The sequence below is a fragment of the Hermetia illucens genome, chromosome 4 (genome assembly GCF_905115235.1).
Source record: "Hermetia illucens chromosome 4, iHerIll2.2.curated.20191125, whole genome shotgun sequence".
NCBI lineage: Eukaryota > Metazoa > Arthropoda > Insecta > Diptera > Stratiomyidae > Hermetia > Hermetia illucens.
In genome coordinates this window covers 85466583-85487695 of record NC_051852.1, presented here as the reverse complement: position 1 = coordinate 85487695, position 21113 = coordinate 85466583, and the positions used below count along the sequence as shown (strand labels likewise).

Genomic DNA, 21113 nt, shown 5'->3' with positions numbered 1-21113 from the left:
TAGCAATACCTATGATAACGGACTGCGGATTATTGTGTTAGCGGAATCGCAGGAAATGGTTGTTGGAAGTTCCTGGTTTGCGCGGAAAGTGGTCCATAAACGTGGGGCTCTCCAGACGGGACCACTTTCAACGCCGTCACCTCTCGACCTTGATGAATGTAAGCACATATAGGGGGCCAATATAGACTCAGATCACTATCTCGTTGGCATGGTGTTCCGGGTTCGAATTACAATACCACGCAGAATCCCCTCTGACAATCAGGTGAGAGTGAATACTGAAGCCATTCACAACATAGCCCTCCGCAATACTTATAAGGGCGAAATGGATGCTGCAATAACCGCAATCAATAGAGATCCTGGAGATGAAGCATCAACAAATGATCTTCACAATCACTTGCAGAACGTTATCATTGATACGGCTACAAATATAGTTGACCCCAGTCGCAAGAAAAGTCGGAACGGCTGGTTCGACGATGAATGTAAGCTGCCAACCGAATGGAAGAATGCTGCATACCAAGTAATGTTGCGTTCTCAAAGAACACGGGCACGCACAGAGTCTTATCACGAACTTCTTCGAGCGGAGAAGCGACTTCACAGACGGAAAAAGGAAGTCTGTGAGAACCAACAAGTCTAAGAACTCGAAAAGTACAGAGAGCAACCGTACCAGGCGCGGAAGTTTTACCAATAAGTCAGCAGGATGAAGCCCTATACACCTTGATGCTCATCCTGCCGAGACAAAGAGGTATATTGGAGTGATGGGTTGAGTGCTTTGATGAATATTGGCGAGTTGGAGGTCCCGCCAACTGAAGACGACGGACAAATGCTGCCCCTGGCATAGAAGAAACAGTCCATCCAATCCCCCAGCTTAAAAACCATAAGTCGCCAGGAGCCGATGGATTTACAGCCGAATTGGTAAAATATGGAGGCGAGGCCTGTGACAACATCGCCAGGGTAAAATTGTACACGGCTATGAGAGAATCCGGTATCCCGAAGAAATTGATACCAAATGTGCGAGGCCAGATAAAAGCAGAAAGATCACTCTGGAGACCATTCAAAATCAACAAGACAAGGGGATGTCCTATCGTGCGCCCTCTTTACTCTGGCGAAAGTGATTCATGATGCAGATGTAAATACGAGCAGCACCATCATCTTCAAGTTTACTTACGGGGAGAACAACCCGAGATGTACAGTCTACCTACGTTCAGATCGAGTAGGCGGCGCGAGATCTTTGGCTGCACATTAATGAGGGAAAGACGAAGTCCATGGTGGCAACGTCAGCGCCAAAGATCAAAGAACGAACAACAGCGAGTCGCACTGGTCAAGCGAGAAACAATGAAGATAGGAGATTATAAGTTTGAGAGAGAGAAGCATCCTCCGAAGAATTTTTGGCCCCTTACATGATGATGATTCCGTTGTCTATATAACGAAGAAATCTATGAGTGATATCACGGCCGTCTGGTTGTGGATAAAATCCCGCTCAACAGGTTGTAGGTCACCTAATCCGAATGGATGAGGGTAATCAAGCCTGGTAGAAAAAGAAGACGAGGCAGACCCTGCCTGAGATGCAGTAACGGCTTAAATCAGGACGCCAGATAGCTTTTAGGGATATCGAATGGGTGGACCTTGACGCAAAACCAGGGTATCTGGAGTTCCCTAGACCGGATACCACTTGTTGAGCCGTTGATGATCATAAACGTGTAGTATTTTTCAAAGCAGTCTTCAATATGTATTTTTCAAAGCAGTCTTCAATATGTAAAAGTATATGAAACCCTGGTTTTCGAGAATATGTGTCGCCAAAATAATTAGTTTAGTATCTTCTGCCTTTAACTTTCCTATCTGAACATACAGAACAATCGTTACTCTTTACATTTTCACAATGCCACAATATATGCAATTTGACGTATCTTTATCTGAGGAAAATGGTCTTACTGGTTCTAAGAATGCTCCATCACAAAAATCACCTACAAGTCCTTCCGCTAATTTTCGGACACAATTGATAGATTCGGTGCAATAAACAGGTTCATTAGGCCCAACAAACTTAGATACCAATCGAAAAATTGGTTTTTGATTGAGGCTGGCTTCTGTGCGTAACATCTTTCCAGGCAGTAAGTTCATTTATACCACTATCATCATTTTCCTCATTTTCTTCTACTTTTCAATTGCTGGAAGTTTCTAATTGCACAACGCGTCGCTTCACTAGGACTATGTCACTATCAGGATCACTATTATAAATATTTGCGAAACAAAGGTTATCACTGTCTATATCAAAGTGAGTGTTCAAAAAGCCAAAATAAAATTCGACATTCCTGCAGAGGTGTTCATGGACAAGATAGCTATGATGTTTTTCACAAACTGATGCCCCAGGATAAGGTATTCTACCATTAAGAAAATAGCAGCCGACACTGTAGGTGTTTAATTCCTAGGCATTAAAGTCAAAACTTACACGGGGTATTAACATGCTGGGATGAGTCCTGTGAAGAGATTGGGGAGACTCGTGAAGGGGAAGTTCATATTGTCTATGAGGTGCTATTTACTGTTTTCGCGGTTTATGGGTAACTAGGGATTCATGAATGTATGACATGCAAAACGCAGGTGGCTTATCAATGCATGTTAGCATATCATAACATATATGTGTGCTTCAGTTTTCCGAACAGGATCAACATTTTAAAGTTTATTCAGAGGATTTTTTTGCCTTAAGGGGAATTTTCCTTCTTATATGACGGTTTTTAGAAATCGATTTTTTTCTTTTTTGCAACCATATTAAAGACCAAATTTCGAAACATTTACAAGTATTTGTTGTAACTTGAAGGACACGAGCCACGTTGATTTGCATACAAAACGAAAACTTCAAACGCGTTTCTCTCAAAACCACATTTTTTCAATTGGTGGTACACATTTGTGGTTCTGGTCCAAACCAAGATTATAAATTTTTGTTAATGATTTCTTATTAGTATTCTTGATTTTTTAATGAGAAATTAACCTGAAGATTCGCAGTTGTAAGCCATTTTGATAGTTAGTAAGGTAAAATTATAATAATCGAACGAGCGGTAAGTGTACAGAATAAAAACAAGCTTGAAGTTTTGGTTTTATATTACTACGAATGTGCTGTCCAGCAGTAATCCACGTTTTCTAAGAGGACCCCACTTTTACCGTTACATGCAAAATAGATGATTATCAAAATCGTCATTTCAAAATTTTGTATCATAATTCAAGACCCCAATAATATCATATAAAAATATTGAAAAGATTTATTTATACATTTATTTTCATTGACTAAAAAAATTCTAAAGAAAGGTTAAAATATCGAGCGTCACATATTGAAACCCCTTTAAAAGAATCAAATATTTGGCAAGTGCCGCCCTTATGGGCCTGAGGAGGGTCACTGGGCCTTGAAATAGAAGTAGAAGGTGAAGGAAACTTTTAAAGTTTACGGATACCGGCAGTTGTTTTCATGGTGAGCACATAAAACGTAATTAGGCACCTTATCCCACAGAAATGAGCAATGCAATGATAAAACCATAAAAAAAGTCTTGAATGTAATGTTGACCACGTTTTTAAATTTGGAGAGTAACACAACAATTATTTGTTTTGATTATTTCTCTTGAACAGAATGTTAATAAGATTGAGAATGAAGGCAAAATGAAGCTCTAACATTTATATTTTATGAATTCTACTAAATGAATGAAAAACGTCTCATTACAATCGATCAAATAGACGCGGAGCTACCACGGAGGTGTTCGATGATCGATCGGATCTTCATAATGGATTTGACTTTTGCTTACCAGAACTCTTGCGAGCTCTGTATGTTGGATTGCGTTTTTCAATCCACAGAAGCATTGCTGGTTGTTGTAGTGGTTTTAAAGAGCCCTCATACACATCGGTATGAATACCGATCCTGAAACAAGTGCAACGTATGGAGTGAAAGGCTAGTTTTCCAAGTACCCATGCACAACCATTACTTAGCCATAAGTTCTGTGACTCCAAATTGAGGTGCCCAAGTTGCAGACGATCATCTTTAATTTGATCTGGAGACTACCAAAATACTAAGATCCAGATTTACGAACCCCAATCTTCCGCTGCAATGAAATCAGCCACATTTTTGGCCTTCCTTCGCTTTACGGGCGGCAGCCGAGGACTGCTAAAAATACTAGTCGTTGACATTTAGGAAACGGATACCCGAAAGAGTCTGAAACATGTTGACCAATACATTGCGTTAAACCCGCGGACCGTTCCCTCCTTCCCTCCTCTTCCTCGGTCCGAGAGCTAGATTATCAACCTCACTGTATTGTTCGATAGTATGCAAGATGAATTGTTCATTAAAAGACCATGCGTTTTTCACTATGTTTCACAGTTTATCTGGGTTAGTGTAATGTCACTTTTATGACGCTTTTATCATAATATTCTGCAGTTTATCGTGCTATTGTTCATATTCTATTCCTCCTTTCACGCCATTTTTTTTCTAGGAACGAATACTACTACATACTCTATATGATTGTGGTGTAATCAGTTTTCACATTCTACATTTTCCGATTCCCATCGTGTTCCATTTCATTGATAGAACTAGGTAGATTGCATATCGGACCAAGCTATCTTTTATAATTGGTATATTATCAATGTGATACTTTCAAAGTCATAAAATTTTCTCGGATTACTTTAGTATTATAACATGAGGAAAATATACCTTTTTCAAGAATTTACTTTTGTTTAATTATCGTAAATATAAGTATTTTTACTGTCAATGTTTGGCACTCCTAACTTTTTGTTTGATAACTTTATGTGAATGTGAATTAATGTGAATAACACATCACTAAACTGGTGAACTTCTACTTTAATAAGGATGCTTTATGCATGTACAGGTAAAGCATATATTCAGAAAATGTTATTAATATTTATGAAATGTCAACCAGGTGGATTCGTGCATGATCAATTAACTTTAATCAATTTTACAACTGCTTACTACTGCTCAACATTTACTTGAATTCTAATTGAAAATTTGTTGAAAGAGGGTAATTCCACATGCACCTACATCTCTACAAATGTATTCTCGATTAAATGATGGCAATTCAATGTTTTTACATTCCGATTGATATTAATTACAAAATCCAGACATAAATTGAAATATGATTACGCATATTAGCTTTTTAGACCTAAGGCGTAGCATTCCTTTCCTTGAATGTCTGGTTTGAATTGAATAGTTTATGTTGAAAAACTGCAAATTTCAGTTTTTATACAATTTTCTTCAGGATTACTTCCTGATACTTAGTTTCATATTATGAAAATTTCTCTAAGTGTAATCAGACATTCAATATAGGTTATTCAATAATTTAATGTGTTTTTGATGAAATTGATATGAATAAAGAGAACCAGATTTTTCAAGTATGACTCGTTTGATTTAAGTTCCTGATACTGTACTTTGCTAACGATAATATGCGAATTAAATTCCGCCACATACCTTGGTGGTAATATGCACATGGGCTTAAGAATAAAAATAGAAGGAAGGGTTCAATTGTTGAAAGTTATGGAGTTTTAGTCCGTTTCCTGATTGTTTTTTTATAACTAAGGTACCCTCACTTAATGGTAGAATATTTCCGCTTCGGTATTTGATACTCCTATTGCCCGGGCGAATCATCCAATATCAACCATCGGAGTACATTTATGAGCATTCATTCTGCAGAAGAATGTTTTCCTAAAACGTTATTGTTAAAATGCTACTGAGATCCACCGGTATTTTTGATAGAGTTTTCATAAAAATCGGTTAAATACGGGGAAGTGACTTTGAGTCGATAATCTCCAGGAGCAGCATTGAAAATTGGTAGTGAGGATGAACGTAATATATCATAGTTCCCATATTATGACTCAGTGCACGCGTGCGACATTAGGAAGAACATTTTCCATTAAAGTTGTCAAAAGTTCTCGGAAATAGAAAAACTTCTATTCTGAAAAAAATATGAAAAAAATTTGCAAATCGACCTAACTTTTTGTTCGTCTAATCGAACCTACCTACCTACCTACCTACCTTATTATATTATTATTATAATTAGATACTTATTGCCACTGTTATTGGAGAGATGTACTGAATGGGCATATCAATACAGCGAATTATTGAGAACTATGCGCTACGCTTTACGCTCATCAATTTAGGCAAGATAGCTATTGGAGGTCGTCACATACTTGATACGACTCGTAGGTGTATCGAGTTCACTCTCACTTATATTCTTTTTATGGTTTTGTGTAAAACAAAACCTTACTGAAATCGGTTTACTGTCTGTCTGTCTGTTTATCTGTCCATCACACGCATTTTTCTCGGAGACGGCGGTAGCAATTGGCACCAAACTTGGTGGAAAGGTGGAAATTGTGAATGCTCACGAATACAGCGATCTACATCATTCTACGTCGAATTCAAGGAGGGTCCCTTATATACACAAGTGGGGTGTACATTTTTTATTCATCAAATATAGTCATGTGGGGTATCAAATGAAAAGTCTCGATTAGTACTTTCCGAAGCTGGTCTTAGTTTTGACATTTGTTGGAAAGGTGGGGAGTGCGGGGAGCCGAAATTCATAATTGTTTTAACGGACCATTCTCAGGAAGTACCTACCTGAAAAATCTGAAAAAAAATCAAGAGGCTGCGACCACATGGTGCCTAGACTCCGAAATACCCTCCATACCGATATATTTTCAAATAAAGTAATAATAGTATGTTACTATAATTTTTAGTAATTGACTGCAAAAGCTCCCTTAAGTTCATAAAATTTTGAAGGTTGCAAGTTGGGTGGATCTGTATATAGTTTCTGAGCGAGTTGCTTATGAGAAGCTCAATGCAGTGTAGCAGAGCTTCTACTAATTGTTGGGGTTAGCAAAAAATATCATCTGATGCCGGGTCTACATGTTTGCCAAACCTTAACAAGCCATCGCAAATCTAAACGTGTGGATAGAGGATTTGACTTGGTTTGTGTAATTTTGCAAATGTTTACTGCCGATCCGATCGAGTGCAAAGGTGTGGATGGCGATGTTTTCTCCGACAAATGTTTGTGGAGGTGTGGAGTTTGCGGCAGGTGTGAAACATATGTAGCCGGCATAACGGTGTCATCTTTTCATTAGCTTGATGTATCTGGGCAAACTTGCCTATGTTTAAGTTGTGAAAAATCTAGTGTATATTGGTGCACTGACGATATAGATTTCGAATTTGCTTCTGCCATATACTCTATAAGTAGTATCCATATGAGCATTGGGCAACATTTAGAAGTAGTTTTGGTGGCGCAAATAAAGTTGTCGTCTACATTTCACAACACCTACATAACGCGGGCAAATGTAAGGATCTGAATTTTCAAATGAAATGGTACACATATTGAAAACGTATATGGTAGTAAAGATCGTGAGCTACAACATAGTGAGCGTCCTGAAGGTGTTCTAGATATGGAAATAGAAGATGAATTGATTTTGGTATTCGAGCAACTCATAAAAATTCTGAATGGTCGAAAATGTTTATTTTTCCTTCTTTGTGTTCAAGGACTCCAGCGAAAAAAGTCTACATTGGACAAATGGAGCAGTTTAGAGTTAGTAGCAAATATACTGAGGAAGGGACTAAGTTTACCCCGAAGTACATCTATATACAACTATGTATATACCCTTTATACTTTTGTTTTGTCTGAAGTCCAACTTTGGATGAAGATAAATTGTTATGGACATAATTGTAGAACATCAACAGATCATCTTTGATTTTCACTAATACTCACAATCGTTCCTTGGGCTCAATATAGAAGACATGGTTTTGAAAATTGAATGAATAGATTATTCCTCTTGACTCTAAAAGGACATTCCCGTTCAGTTTCGTTGCTATGCAGATATCATCTGTTTGTTCTCTCGTCGGTTCAATCGCACTTTTCTATTTGCATTAATTGCAAGAGCAATGAATATTTCGAACAATATTCCGATAACATTCTTTTAGCTGAAGGTAGTCCAGCGTTAGATCCGTCTCTACTATTTTCCCCAACATCTTGAAAAAACATCATTATTATATTTAGATTTCTTCATGCCATTGTTCTTTTTATGCTACGTGTGGGATTGATTCTTGAAAGTCCTAAGTCCTTGTCAACACTTGCCTCCTGAATAAGGTACCAGTCCTCTGGTAAAGTTTCGGAGCCAGTCTAGCCAGTTCAATTAAGAAGCATAATGGTTTCCACAACTTATGTGTTCATGCGAGGCGCCTCTGAAAGATGACGACTATTCTAAGTAAGAGTGTCATTGAGGAAGGCCTTGATATTCGACTAATATAGACTTTATTATTATTATTTTGTTAAGGGAAAGTCGCACCGCGTCCTTGAAGAACTATTGTGCCCCTTTTACTGGTTATAGTGTACCTATTGATCATAGTATCTCAATAATATAGACTTACATAGACAAACATTTTTTTCAATCTTTGATTTTGTTATTCAATATAGTTGCCTTCGAAGGCGATACAACGATTATAGTGGTCATACATTTTTATAGTACGAGTTGCCTTTAGCCTCAAAATAGGCATCGGTTTCGGCGATTACCTCTTCATCGGCACTAAATTTCGTTCCAGCAAGCGTTCTATTGAGGTCTGAAAACAGGAGAAAGTCGCTGGTGGCCAGATCTGGAGAATACGATGGATGCGGAAGCAAAGCCTAATTCATGCAATTTCCCATCGTTTTCATTGATTTGTGACACGGTGCATTGTCTGGATGAAACAGAACTTCCTTTCTTCAAATGGGGCTGTTTTTCTGCAATTTCATCCTTTATACACTCCAATAACGCTATGTAATAGTCGCTGTTGATGATTTGTTCACAAACTTTCTCGGGACGATCTTTTTCTAAGAAATCGAATGTTTTTGACACGGTAAGGGATTTGACTTTCCGGGACCTGAATGTACCTTCAAAATTGTTTGACTGATCCAGTTGAAATGGCTACCATATAGGTAAGATCCCTAATTGTCTATCGATGATGTTGAGCATAAATTACTTGATTTTCTGGAAGTGCTGTTGATCTGTCCAGGCGGTCCCAAACCATCAACGTCTTCTGAAACATTCAGATCGTTTTTGCGGCTGAAATTTCATTGCCGAAATTTAATGCTCTACAAAACCAGATGTTGTAAAAATCAACATAAAGATAAAACAAGCTGGGGTCTCAACGGTCTCAACTTCCGTTCATAGTTTCTACCTTCTCACCAAATTTCGTGTCAATCGGTATAGCCGTTTCTGAGAAAAGTGCGTGTGACAGACAGACAGACAGACATTGAACCGATTTTAATAAGGTTTTGTTTTGCTTGAAATTATGCCATCCGCAGCATTCCTACCACTTCATAAGTTACACAACCCCACTGCGTCTCGTTAAAGTCGTTTCAATAGCGTGTGCCGTAAAGATATCATAGTAAGGGTATCGAATATGTCAGCTTTGAATAAGATTTAGTTGTACACAAAAGCGTAGTGTAGATTTCTATAATTATTCGAGTGGCGCACAGTGCATCAAACACATCTAGGGATAAGTGATAATCACTTGCCATATTTTCAATTTATGTGTTCCCTCAAAAAGAAGGTATGCATATGTATTTATATGAATCAGAAAAGTATTATAGTATATTTTGTAATAATTGAATTTGAATTGAAATATCTTACCAAAATCACTAAATTGATCGTTAGCATCAACGGTTCTCTTATATATCACATGATGAACACCATCGTCCGGGCTAAGGTTTTTTGGGAGCGGTTTGATAACCAGTTCATGGCCTATGCTACCTTCCTGAAATCACACAATAATAGAAAAATTGGTTAATAATTATTTTGATATCATATTTCATGTGATAGAAAGTTCACAGTTTATAGCAATAAAGCAATCAATGATTTGCGGTCTAACCGCAATTAGTTAATTAATAGTTCTAATTTGTTGAATACTATAGTTTCAGATTCGTGATTTGCTATTGCATATATTCCATCTAATATTATTGATGGAATGAAATTAAACAACTAATTTTAAACAAGTATTTACATAATTTTCTTGAGAAATTAAGGATATTCGAATAATTCTCTTTTTATGTTTGATTGGATGAGCACTACATACAACTGAACCGGACCAAGGACCAAACTTCCATTCTAACATGTGCACTATAGAAGGGCTTTATCATATTCTAATAAATATTCAAACATACTACACACATAAATGAGTTGTAATATTTAGGTTATATTAGAAATATACATGCATATAACACCCTTTTCATCGGAAGCATCGAGTTGGCGTTTTCTCACTTCTTATGATTTTCAATGATGATACTTGCAAGTCAAATAATATAGACTTGTGAAACAAACAATTATTTGAATAAGAATAACTTTTTCGTACATGCCTTTTCCATGATTTATTCAGTGTTTATATCGACAAATGCAAAAATGGTTAAACATGGTTAGATAACTGAGTAAAGAATTCGTATTAGGAATAGCTAGATTGGCAATAAAGAAACGAGTTTAACAGCACAGAAAAAATATAAACTAAGAGGCGAAGATGGATAACGGTTTCATATCCGGGCAGACGCAGCTCATCAGAAGCTACCTCACCTCCCTCCTGGGTTTGTAAGTATTAAACGTTATTTTATATAATTCGCAAAATACAGTGTGAATGCGAATTGTTTTGAACGTAAATCCATATTTCAGACTAAAGCTTCGCCAATCCTAATCCACTTGATTTCAGATTGTTCGGAACATGAGAAAATTCGTCTTTATCGATCTTGAACCAAATCGAGATAAGTTGATCTCGTTCCAGTCCCCGGTAGTTGGTGGTTGCGTTGATTTTACTGTTCTGTCCTATTCTTAGGTTGCAAAGATAACGAAATGAGTGAAACGCAGAATCAAAGTTGGTAGCACACGGTAATCGAATAAAACATTGACAGTAAACAGTTTAAACATCAAAACACTTCTATTTATCAAGCGTAATCAGATACTTGCATTTTCTGAATTCTGCTCATCACCCGAAATGATCATGAATTAAATAAACTCGTTTAAGGCCAACAAAAAAATGACTGTTAGTAATGAACTTCGTACATGACTTTCGTATTCAGTGGAATACGATTTTATATTTTATAAATGTGTATTGAAAAAAACCTGCATTTATCGCGCATGTCCACAAGCCAATACTTTGTGCTGCTTCTAGTTTTTTTTGCATTAAACACTTGTAAAGGCTGTACTAAAGTTAATTTTCTGTTACACCGCCTGAGTAATTACTATTTTAGAGGTCTTAACCATAACTTTATATCCGTTAGCTTTTATGTACCATTCACTCTTATGAAGCATAATTAAATGTTAAATTATTATCAAATTGTTAACTTCTTTTCCCGTTGAATGGTTGACTATATCATTTTTAATCCACAATGCTTAAATCCAGTTAGTAATGGGACATATTCGTTTGTACTTGACCTTCGGATATGAACGAAAAATATTTTATTAGGGTTATTTCGCTACGCATAAGTAGAAAAAATGTGCGGTAAATGCTTCAGGTGCGGAAAGAATGTTATTAATTGAAGTGTGAAATAAACTTTGGCGTTCATGGTCATATTTTACAAATAAATAATTTCTTATTAAACTTGACTAAATTTAGTTGTAAGTAGTTAGTTCATGGATTACAGATGAAACGTGGAACTTCCAATATAGAATGTCCTTTGAAAAAGAGAATACGAGGTATGGTCGTTGTCCAGCCAAGCATGAATTATATAAAATACCATCGTGGTTAATAAATACCACTATATGTATATTCCAAAACTAACTCCAAAATGATTACCGTAAATATATAATTTTTTTTTAGAATGAACCTTTAATGATAAAGAATTGCAAGAAGTAAGTTCCAGGTAAAGATCGAAGAATAAAACTTTGAAACTGTTCAAAATTCCTCTTATCTAGGGTCATCGGGATAACAACTATGACGACGAAATCGAGGTAAGGTTCCTGGCAACTAATCAAGCCCATTTCAGGTTACAAAAACCGTTCAGTTCAAAACACAAGACAATTATTTTACCTTCCTTAGGTTCCTATCAAATAATTAAATTGCGAACTCTTAGCCGTATTCTAAACAAGAATCCAAAGAAGAATTTTTGGCTGTCTATACTAGGATGGACGATTTCGTAGCCTAAATAATGATGAAATTGATAAGTGATACAACGGTTGTGGATAAAATCCGACTGTTGTGTCGGGTGGGTCACTTAATCTGTATGGAGGAGGATGACCCAGAAATTTTATAAGGACAATATCTATGGTAGAAAAAGAAGATGTGTAGAAAGACCCTGCCGCAAATGATGCGCTGGCATAGGCTAGGGCTCCAGACAGCTTTTAGGAATATCGAATTGGTGGACTTCTGCCCAAAACGGAAATGTATGGAGTTCCTAGACCAATTTCAATTTCTAAGGTTTTGTGTGAAACAAGTCTGTTATATCTTTTACATATAGTAAGTGGCGTCATTTTATGGTTAAGGGGGGTTTTCTGTACATCTGAATGGAGGGTGCACATTTTTTTGCACATGCCCATGTGGGGTACCAAATGAAAGGACTCAATTAGTACTTCTTGAAACTGGTCCCATATTTCATATCGGGTGAAATTTAGGGGTGTGAGGACTCAAAATATGACCCTCAAAAAGTGTAACAAGCCTCGTTCTTAGAACCTATCCATCCGAAAAATTTGGAAAAAAAATCACAGTAAAATTTAGGCTTTAAAATATATCCCGCTCCGATATCTGCAGAGATAAAGTTAATTATCATATATAAGCATAATTTAGAAAAGCTGGAAAGCCCCCTTAATTTATGCTAAAACTACAAAATTTGGAATTTGCATAAGGGATAACATAGGACATAACTATAAGTTTGAAGGAAATCCAACTATCATTAACAAAGTTATAGAAGGTGAAATTTTTACATTTTGTGTGAATGAATATATCAATTCGTCAATATCACAACAAAGTGAGTTCACTTGAACGGGAGGTTGCAGGGAAACATTTCGTGCTAGTTTTTTAATGATTTATTTATCAATATCAATTACTCCAAACAGCCATATGTATAATATATGAAGCTTTGGGGTAGTGTAGCGGTATTCAGTATACGTACTTTATATGTACATATGTATAATTTTATACACGAAGTAAATCGAAAATAGGTGTACGATCAATTTATATATATGTGTATAGAATACAGTATTTGGTACTAATCAATGTTTATTTGTTTAGGGTGAGCATAATATATACGTCTGTAATATGTACGTAATTCTAGCCATATACGAATGGGAAAATGTACGTACAAAGTTCTTCACATAAGATGAATACAAAACGTTTATAGCCGAAGCGCCAGCTTCCGGTATTCCGGAATGACGTGGAATGAAGTATCGATCAGGAATCATCTTCTCATTTAAACGCTGCAGTCGCCACAGTGTCTCTAATCGCCAGTGGGTTTAGCGACAATGTAAAATGCTGAAGACCAACAATTGTCTGAAGGTCTGCAGGTTCTTTGAATCCTTTTCGGCAACTGCGAGCTTCTGTAGTGGAAGTGGTCGCGCCTTAGAAAAGATAGGGAAGCCAATAGTGTTGATGTGGTGCTGAATAGCATGTTCAGCGGGCTCAGAGAGACTACGTTCGGTTGTGATGTGGCGGAATTTTTGAAGAGGTGCGTGAATATGTGCATCGGTAACGTCTTCAAAAACGATGGAAAGAGTGCTAGGTGAGCAGAATGAGATTCTACCTGATGATGTAAGGGATGTTTTGGGGTCAATGAGGGACCTCTTATGTAAATCTGTTGACAAAACGTAGATGGGAATGCTGATGTTCGCGATAATGAAGCGCTTAGAAAACGCCGGATGAAGTCTGGAAGAACTAAGACTTCAGCGCTTGTAAGGACTAGGTAGTTGCACCGGCTCACGCAGTCACAAATTGTGAGGCACGCGGTATGCATTTCGAGTAGCCGCCACCAGAGCTCTCAGCAAATCTAGCTTTTTGGTGAAAAATTGCAGGAGTTGGTATATTTAGTGGCTTTTTCCTACCATGGTACCAGCAAGCTTCGGTACTTGCCGCAGATCCTGACCTAATACTTGATCACTCTCTTTGGGACGCAGATCTAGACCGCTATCTAGTCCTATTTTCTTAACGCAGAACACCGACGGCCAACTTAGAAACAGTGATTGTTTACGCTGCCAAAGTCTATTGCAGCAGTCCCGCATGGCTTAAAGTGTCACAAGATACCTCGCCAACCACGGGTCATGTGTGGACCTCATGGATTTTGTCAGTAATGGCGGCTTACGTGTCTAGAGACTCCAAATCCGCACATGCCAGGATGCCTGCGTGCTCTCCGGAAGCCTGCGCAGCCACGAAAAATGCACCTGTCAGTGACGACTTTGTCACGGCTAAACTGCAAATGTCACACAGCAGTTGGTTTGCGAACGGTCCCCTAGAGTTAGTTATGTCAGTAAGTGGTTAAGTTTGGAAGTTTCACTTATTGATTAGCGCTTTATGCGCAGCTCTTTCAGTCTTTTGTAGGAGCAGATTTCGAGAACGAGGCCGACCAGCGCGTGATTGAAGCGGGTGGCGCCCATCATGACGCCGGCAAAAGCAAATTGGGCTTCGAGCTGATGGCTTCCTATGCCAAAATTTTAGCACCTGTGCCGCCAATTATTAAAAATTATGCTAATATACTATTATTGACTTTATTTGAACAGATATCGGGTTGGAGAATATTTCGGCGCCTAGGCGGCTTCTTGATTACTTTCAGATTTTTCGGTTGGGTGGTTTCGGAGAATGGGTCCGTGAAAGAAATGATTACTTTCGACCCCCCGCACTCCTCATCTTTCCAACGAATGAAAGTACTAACAGAGACCTATCTTTTTATTACATTTTATTTACAACCCCCTTTTGGATGTATGGGAACTCCCCCTTAAATTCGATGCAGAATCATGTAACTCACTGTATATGTGAGGGTTCAAAGTTCCCACCTATCCACCAAATTTGGCGTGAATCATTACAACCGTTTCCAAGAAAAATTAGCGTGACAGACAGGCAGACAGACAGTAAACTGATTTTAATAACGCTCTGTTTTACACAAAACCTTAAAATTGGATTGAAGATATTTATTTGTGATGACATTTAAAAAGGACCGAAAAAGTGCTTGAAATGCCGGCTTTGTCAACGTTCCTCGGATTTTCAGCTGTTCTTAGACGCCCGATGGGGTGGTCAGCTTAGATTGGGGGCTGGAGTAAAGTTCAAAGGCACCAAAGGCGATAATTTTGCAGTTGTTGCGCAAAACAACGGTTTCGTGTCGGATGCTGATGCTGCATATGCAAAAGCACTTGCACTGAATATTGATCCTGGATAGGCTTGACGTGCATTAACTATTGTAGTCGTTTCTAGAGATGTTGATTTGCATATGTTGAGATTACCGAAAAGTGAATCTGTGGGATCAGCTTCAGTAGAAATTGCGATCGAAACAGCTGTTGTAGCAGCAGTAGTTGTGGAAGGGTGAAGTCCTATCATTGGTAGAAGTTCAAATGGTCACCGCTGCTCTTGTTGAAGCTTCGGGTCGAGTTAAGCCAAATATCACTGTTCCAGATAACGTGAATATTTCCGTATAATACAGGATCGGAAAGTTTACTCTTCATTGATTGAATCAATCTTAACGATGAACCAACATATCCGGAGTAGGCTGCACTTAGAAGAATATAGAGGAGTATTGTTTTCAGTTGATTTTTACCATGAATTCGTGCACTTGCGTTCTCATAAAGTGCAAATTTTCACAATTTTCATAAAAGGAAGGAAGGATAAAAATTGCCTTATAATTTTTAAAAATAAGAACGAAATTGTTCGACTTTTGTACAATTATAACTGAAGAAGTACGTTAAACTGGACTCCATGAATTTGCTTTTCCTGTCTTTTCTCCATGACTTTTCCTCCACTAACTTCCTCTGACTCTATTTCTCCACTGGCTTCGAAAAACAGTTTTTGCTGTCAAAAATGGTTTCTTGATATTAAGGTCAACGCGGTTCCCAATTACGTACTCCACCACAATACTAATTGAGACGTTTGATTTGATACTTCAGATCATTATATTGAGTGAAGAAAAATTACATTGCATGTAACAATTGGAGGAATCTTTTGAATTTTTATCTATGGAGAAATGGGAAAGTGTACATTGAAAGTTCCTCGAATAACGAAAATGCAAAACCTTTAATAAGTCTTAAGCTTCTAGTTTCCAGACGATTTATAAGGGGGACGAGGGGCATAAATGCGAAAGATCCGTAAATTTTTTTTCTAGAATATCGTCATGTAGGGTCATCAAATCAATTAGTACCATTTGAAGTTAATTTTATTTCCGATACTAGGGGAGTGACAGCTCAAATTGTACACCCCAAAAAGTGAAACAGAAGCCTATCCAACCGGAAAATTTGAAAAGATATTAGGATGTCTATGACAAAACCCGAGGTTCATGAAATAACCCATTTCCATATCTGACCAAATAAAGTTCATAATGGCATATTAAGATATTTTAGAAATTGATCTGATCCCCCTTTAAGTTCATCTTAGAAGGCCGATAGCGATAATATGAGGCATAATTCTAGAAAGTGTGAAGGAATTCTAACTATTATTAATTACTATTAAGTTATAGATAGTCAAAATTTTCCATTCCATTGTTTGATGAAGAACCAGCCGGTATAAATTGACCTATTTCCTAGAAAAGATTTGCTTATTACAGTTTCATAGGTTTGAGTGTCCATCATATTCATTGTACTATTTTTAACGCTAAAGTGTTTTTGTGTTCATTTTTGGGCTTGTTGTAACTACACGACAGGCCGAACCCACAAATTCACGCACGTACAAAGAAATCACCACCGAAGCGGACGCTTTTAAGCGCAGACCGAAATCACTTCCCAGAACTTCGCCCAGAGAGCGGACAACCAACGATGATCCGCACCTAAAACGCCTGAACGCCGTCTCTTGAAGCGGGCATACTATTTATTGATTTTTTTTTTTTTTAAATAAATAAATTTAACTAAAACAAATTAAAATTCAAACAATAAAATTCAACAAATTACAATAATGATTCGCTGCTGCGGCGGCGCTGGCTTCAACGGCTGCGGTGTTGATGGTGAAGGCGGCGGCGGCGTTTATACTGGAGACGGCGAGCGTGGCTGCGGCGGCGTCTCTGGTGACTGCTACGAAAACGATGGTGGTTGCAGCAGCGATGGTGGCGGAGTCTTCGGCTTCTGCCTGATAGCGGTGATAGTCAATTGGTTGCCAAATAATCGTTGGTTTTCTAGGTTGCTGCTGCCAATGTTGAAAGGTGGTCGCGCTCGTTGAACTTCTGATGCGGCAATAATGCTGGTGTCAGCTACGTTTGAGATGGTGATGGCTGCGGCGGCAACGATGGTGGCTGCGGCAGTGATGCTGACGTCTGGTGCTGCGGTGCTGGTGACTGGGGCTGCGGTGCTGATGTTTGGTTAACTTGATAAAACGCGCTCGAGATCAGAGGAACAGAACGAGTCATCTGAGGTATCGGCTGCACAGGTTGCTCAGTAGTTATGTTTACAGGTGAGGGTCCAGCCTCTCTTTCTTCACTTTGGATACTGATAGTACTAGGGCTTTGTGCTCTTCGGGGTCACCAATTTAACTTTAATAGTCCAATTCTTTGCAAACCACAATTTTTAGGTACACCGGAACATAGAGTAGGTTTTTACAATCAATACTCGATAGATTTAACAATTAGACTTTATTAATTAATTTATTTAAAGAATGAAGAAAGAGTGAAGTGACTATTTACTCATTAGAGGCAGAAGAGAATTGTCTCGCTTCATGTGTTTCTTTTCTGCCCCTAACTCATGGCACACTTTTCTCGCTAGTCTTCCACTCCCGTGGTGAGTTCTACAAAGTGGATAGTTCCGCGCCATCTATTTGTTCGCATTCGCAACATTCGAAATAAATTTCGCAACATTCGAAATAAATTTCGAATGCTGCGAATCCTGCCGCGCCACATGGTAGATCATTAAAGTAAAAGTTAGGAAACGTTGAGCCCACATCAAAGATGTTCTCATTGAAGATACTTTTATAGTTCAATTTCGTCTGGTTTTTATAATATTGAGCTAAAGAAAGATTAATTTTCAATTATTATTATGAAAATCTGTAAAATGCATTACACAACAAAATCGATTGCATGAAAATAATTTGCCGTGAAATCATGACCAGTTAAACTTATATGCGTATATTATGTTAATATAGGAAACAGTTCATTGATTTATTATTTATCAAAACTGTTTGTTATAGTGCATACTATTTGTTTTGGTTCAAACCCCTAAGAAATAGGTTATGAGTACTATATCCATTAAATGAGTACTAAGCTCTGTGCTTGATATATGATATCAATAAAATAATTCATTCAGTTTGAAAATGTATAAACCTTCTGTTAATATTACTTTCGAAATTGTTTCTTTTTCTTGTGTTGATTGTATTTTTAAACTTTGGATACAACTTCAATTAGAGTTAACAAAAGATAACAATTATTATGAGCTGTGCAGTATCGACGCTTTAGTGGTTTTTTAAGGTTTTGTAGAAAAGCAATCTTATTAAAAGCTGTTTATTAAAGGAAATATGAAGTCAGACCCATATAGTGAAAGGCCTGATTTTCTACTGACTACATTGTCTCCCACTGTATCGTTACAGCTTTGAGTGAAGTGGTCGTACACACTTCCAGGCTGAGATCTAAATTGCATTGTTACGCATTCGATTATTATTATTAAGGGAGGTCCTCATACAAGCGAAATGGGAGCGAATTTTTTTTCTAATGAAGCTGCGTGTTCGTGTGTACTTTAGGAAACTCATAATTGATAACTAGGATAGTGAGGGGTTAAAATGAACAACTTTGAAGTGAGATTCATTCTTAGAAACTACCCAACTGGAAAATCCGGAAACATTCGTACAAATGCCTCTATATAAATTTAAATTTCGGAATACATCTCATAAAATCAATAATAGTATATTACTATATTGAGTGATATAATCATAGTGATTCACCCTAGGAATAACATTGTTTGGCATAAAAGAGGAAAATTTGAAGCGAATCGTGCTAGCATTAGCAAAGTTGCAGTAAGTCGAATTGTCTATTTTGTGTGAATTTACTCGACTACAAGACAGCATAGAATACCAGTATCGCACTAACGTCGATAGTCTAATATATTAAATATATATACTAGGTATTACGCTGCTGGATATCATCTATAAGATATTCTCCGCTATCTTAGTAGTACGCCCAGGACATCGTTGGCCCTTACCAAACAGGCTTCACTCCAGGCAAATTAGCAATTAATCAAACTTTCTCGTTGCGTCAAGCGATAGAAAAACTGTTGGAATATCGATATCAGTTGCACCACCTTTTCATCCACTTTAAGGCCGCCTTTGATAGCATAGCCAGGGTAAAACTGTACACGGCCATGAGAAAATTCAGTATCCCTACGAAATTAAAAAGGGTGACTAGGCTGACCCTAACCCCTGTGCGACGCCACATAAAAGCAATAAGATCACTTTCGAGACTATTCGACGTCAACAACGGTCTAAAACAAGGGGATGTTCTATTGTGCATCCTCTTTAGCTTGGTGCTAGAAAAAAATAATCCATGAAGCTGAGGTAAATGTGAGGGACATCATCCTCTTGAAGTCCCCTCAACAATTGATCTATGCTGATGATATCGACATCATGGGAAGAACTACCTGAGACGTACAAACTGCCTTCATCCAGATCGAGCAAGCGATGCGTGATCTTGGACTGTATATCAATGAAGGCAAGGCGAAATATATGGTGGCCACGTCAGCACCAAAAATCAACCAACCAACAACATCAAATCGCACTGATGAAACGAGAAGAATAAAGATAGGAGATTGCAACTTTGAAGTCGAAAATCTCAACCGATAACAGCTACGATGATGAAATCTGCGCACGGTTGTTGGCAAGCAACAGAGCCTACTTCAGCTTGCAAAAACTGTCCCGCTTGAAACGTTTCACCATAAGATCAAAGCTCTTACCGCACAAGGCAATGATCTTGATCAGTCCTCATTTTTCGCTCGGAGACTAAGGTTCTTACAAGAAAAATTGAGAAGTTTTGGCCGCGTTTGAGAGAAGAATCCTCCGAAGAATTTTTGGACGATTCCGTAGCTTACATAACGACGAAATTTATGGGCGATACTATGTACTAGGTTGTGGATATAATCCGGCTGGAATGGTTGCAGTGGGCGGGTCACTTAATCCGTATGGATGAGAGTCCATAAGGGTAATATCTATGATAGAAAAAGACGAGGCAGACTCTGCTTGAGATGAAACGATGGCGTAGGCCAGGACACCAGAGAGCTTTTAGGGATATCGAATTGGTGAATCTCGGCGCAAAACCGGGATGTCTGAAGTTCTATTCACACGCATGCCAAAGCTTAAAAAAACCTTCGCAAACGCAAAACTTGCGGATAGAGTGTTTAACTTGGTCTCTGCAGGTTTGAAAGTGCTTTCAGCGGATCCGATTGAGTATCGGTTTTTTTGGCAGCTTATGTTGGAATCCCTTACTATTATTATTAGTACTGATTCTTTTAACCAAGCACTGGCCAGGTAGATACAATCAAGGCTTGAAACCCTTGTTGACTCTAGGGATGGCATTGAATCCATTCTGGTACTATTATCCTGATTTATTGTATTTTCGGTACTCTATATAGTTATATACGCAAAAAAATTTAATATTCCTTTCTCGTGTTTATGAGATGTCTTCCAAAAGTTGCAACAAGTGTTGTTTTTCAAGTTTTTTTTTTGCAAAACAAAACCTTATTATTAAATCGGTTCAATGTCTGTCTGTCTGTCTGTCACTGTCTGTCACTCGAACTTTTCTCAGAAACGGCCGTACCGATTGACACGAAATTTAGATATGTTTCTATGTTGAGATTAAGGGGGGGCTCCTCACACATGCAATGGGGGGTGTAAAATTTTTTTTTTCGCTGTATGTAATCATCTTAGATATAATGGATAATATAAATGGATTCCAATGTCGGTTTTATTTTTGACATTTTTTGGAAATTCGGGGGGTGGGAGGGGTCGAAAGTGATAATTTCTTTAACGGACCCAC

General features: G+C 37.9%; 1 protein-coding gene across 5 annotated transcripts in view; it reads right to left on the bottom strand.

Annotated features, from left to right (window-relative positions):
• Positions 1-21113, bottom strand: part of LOC119653542 (A disintegrin and metalloproteinase with thrombospondin motifs 1) — a 414702-nt gene that overhangs the window by 54009 nt on the left and 339580 nt on the right. For all 5 annotated transcript variants that reach the window (XM_038058225.1, XM_038058222.1, XM_038058226.1 and 2 more), the window contains exon 5: positions 9637-9760. In XM_038058225.1, the coding sequence (XP_037914153.1) occupies positions 9637-9760 (124 nt within the window). The remainder of the gene's footprint in view (positions 1-9636; positions 9761-21113) is intronic.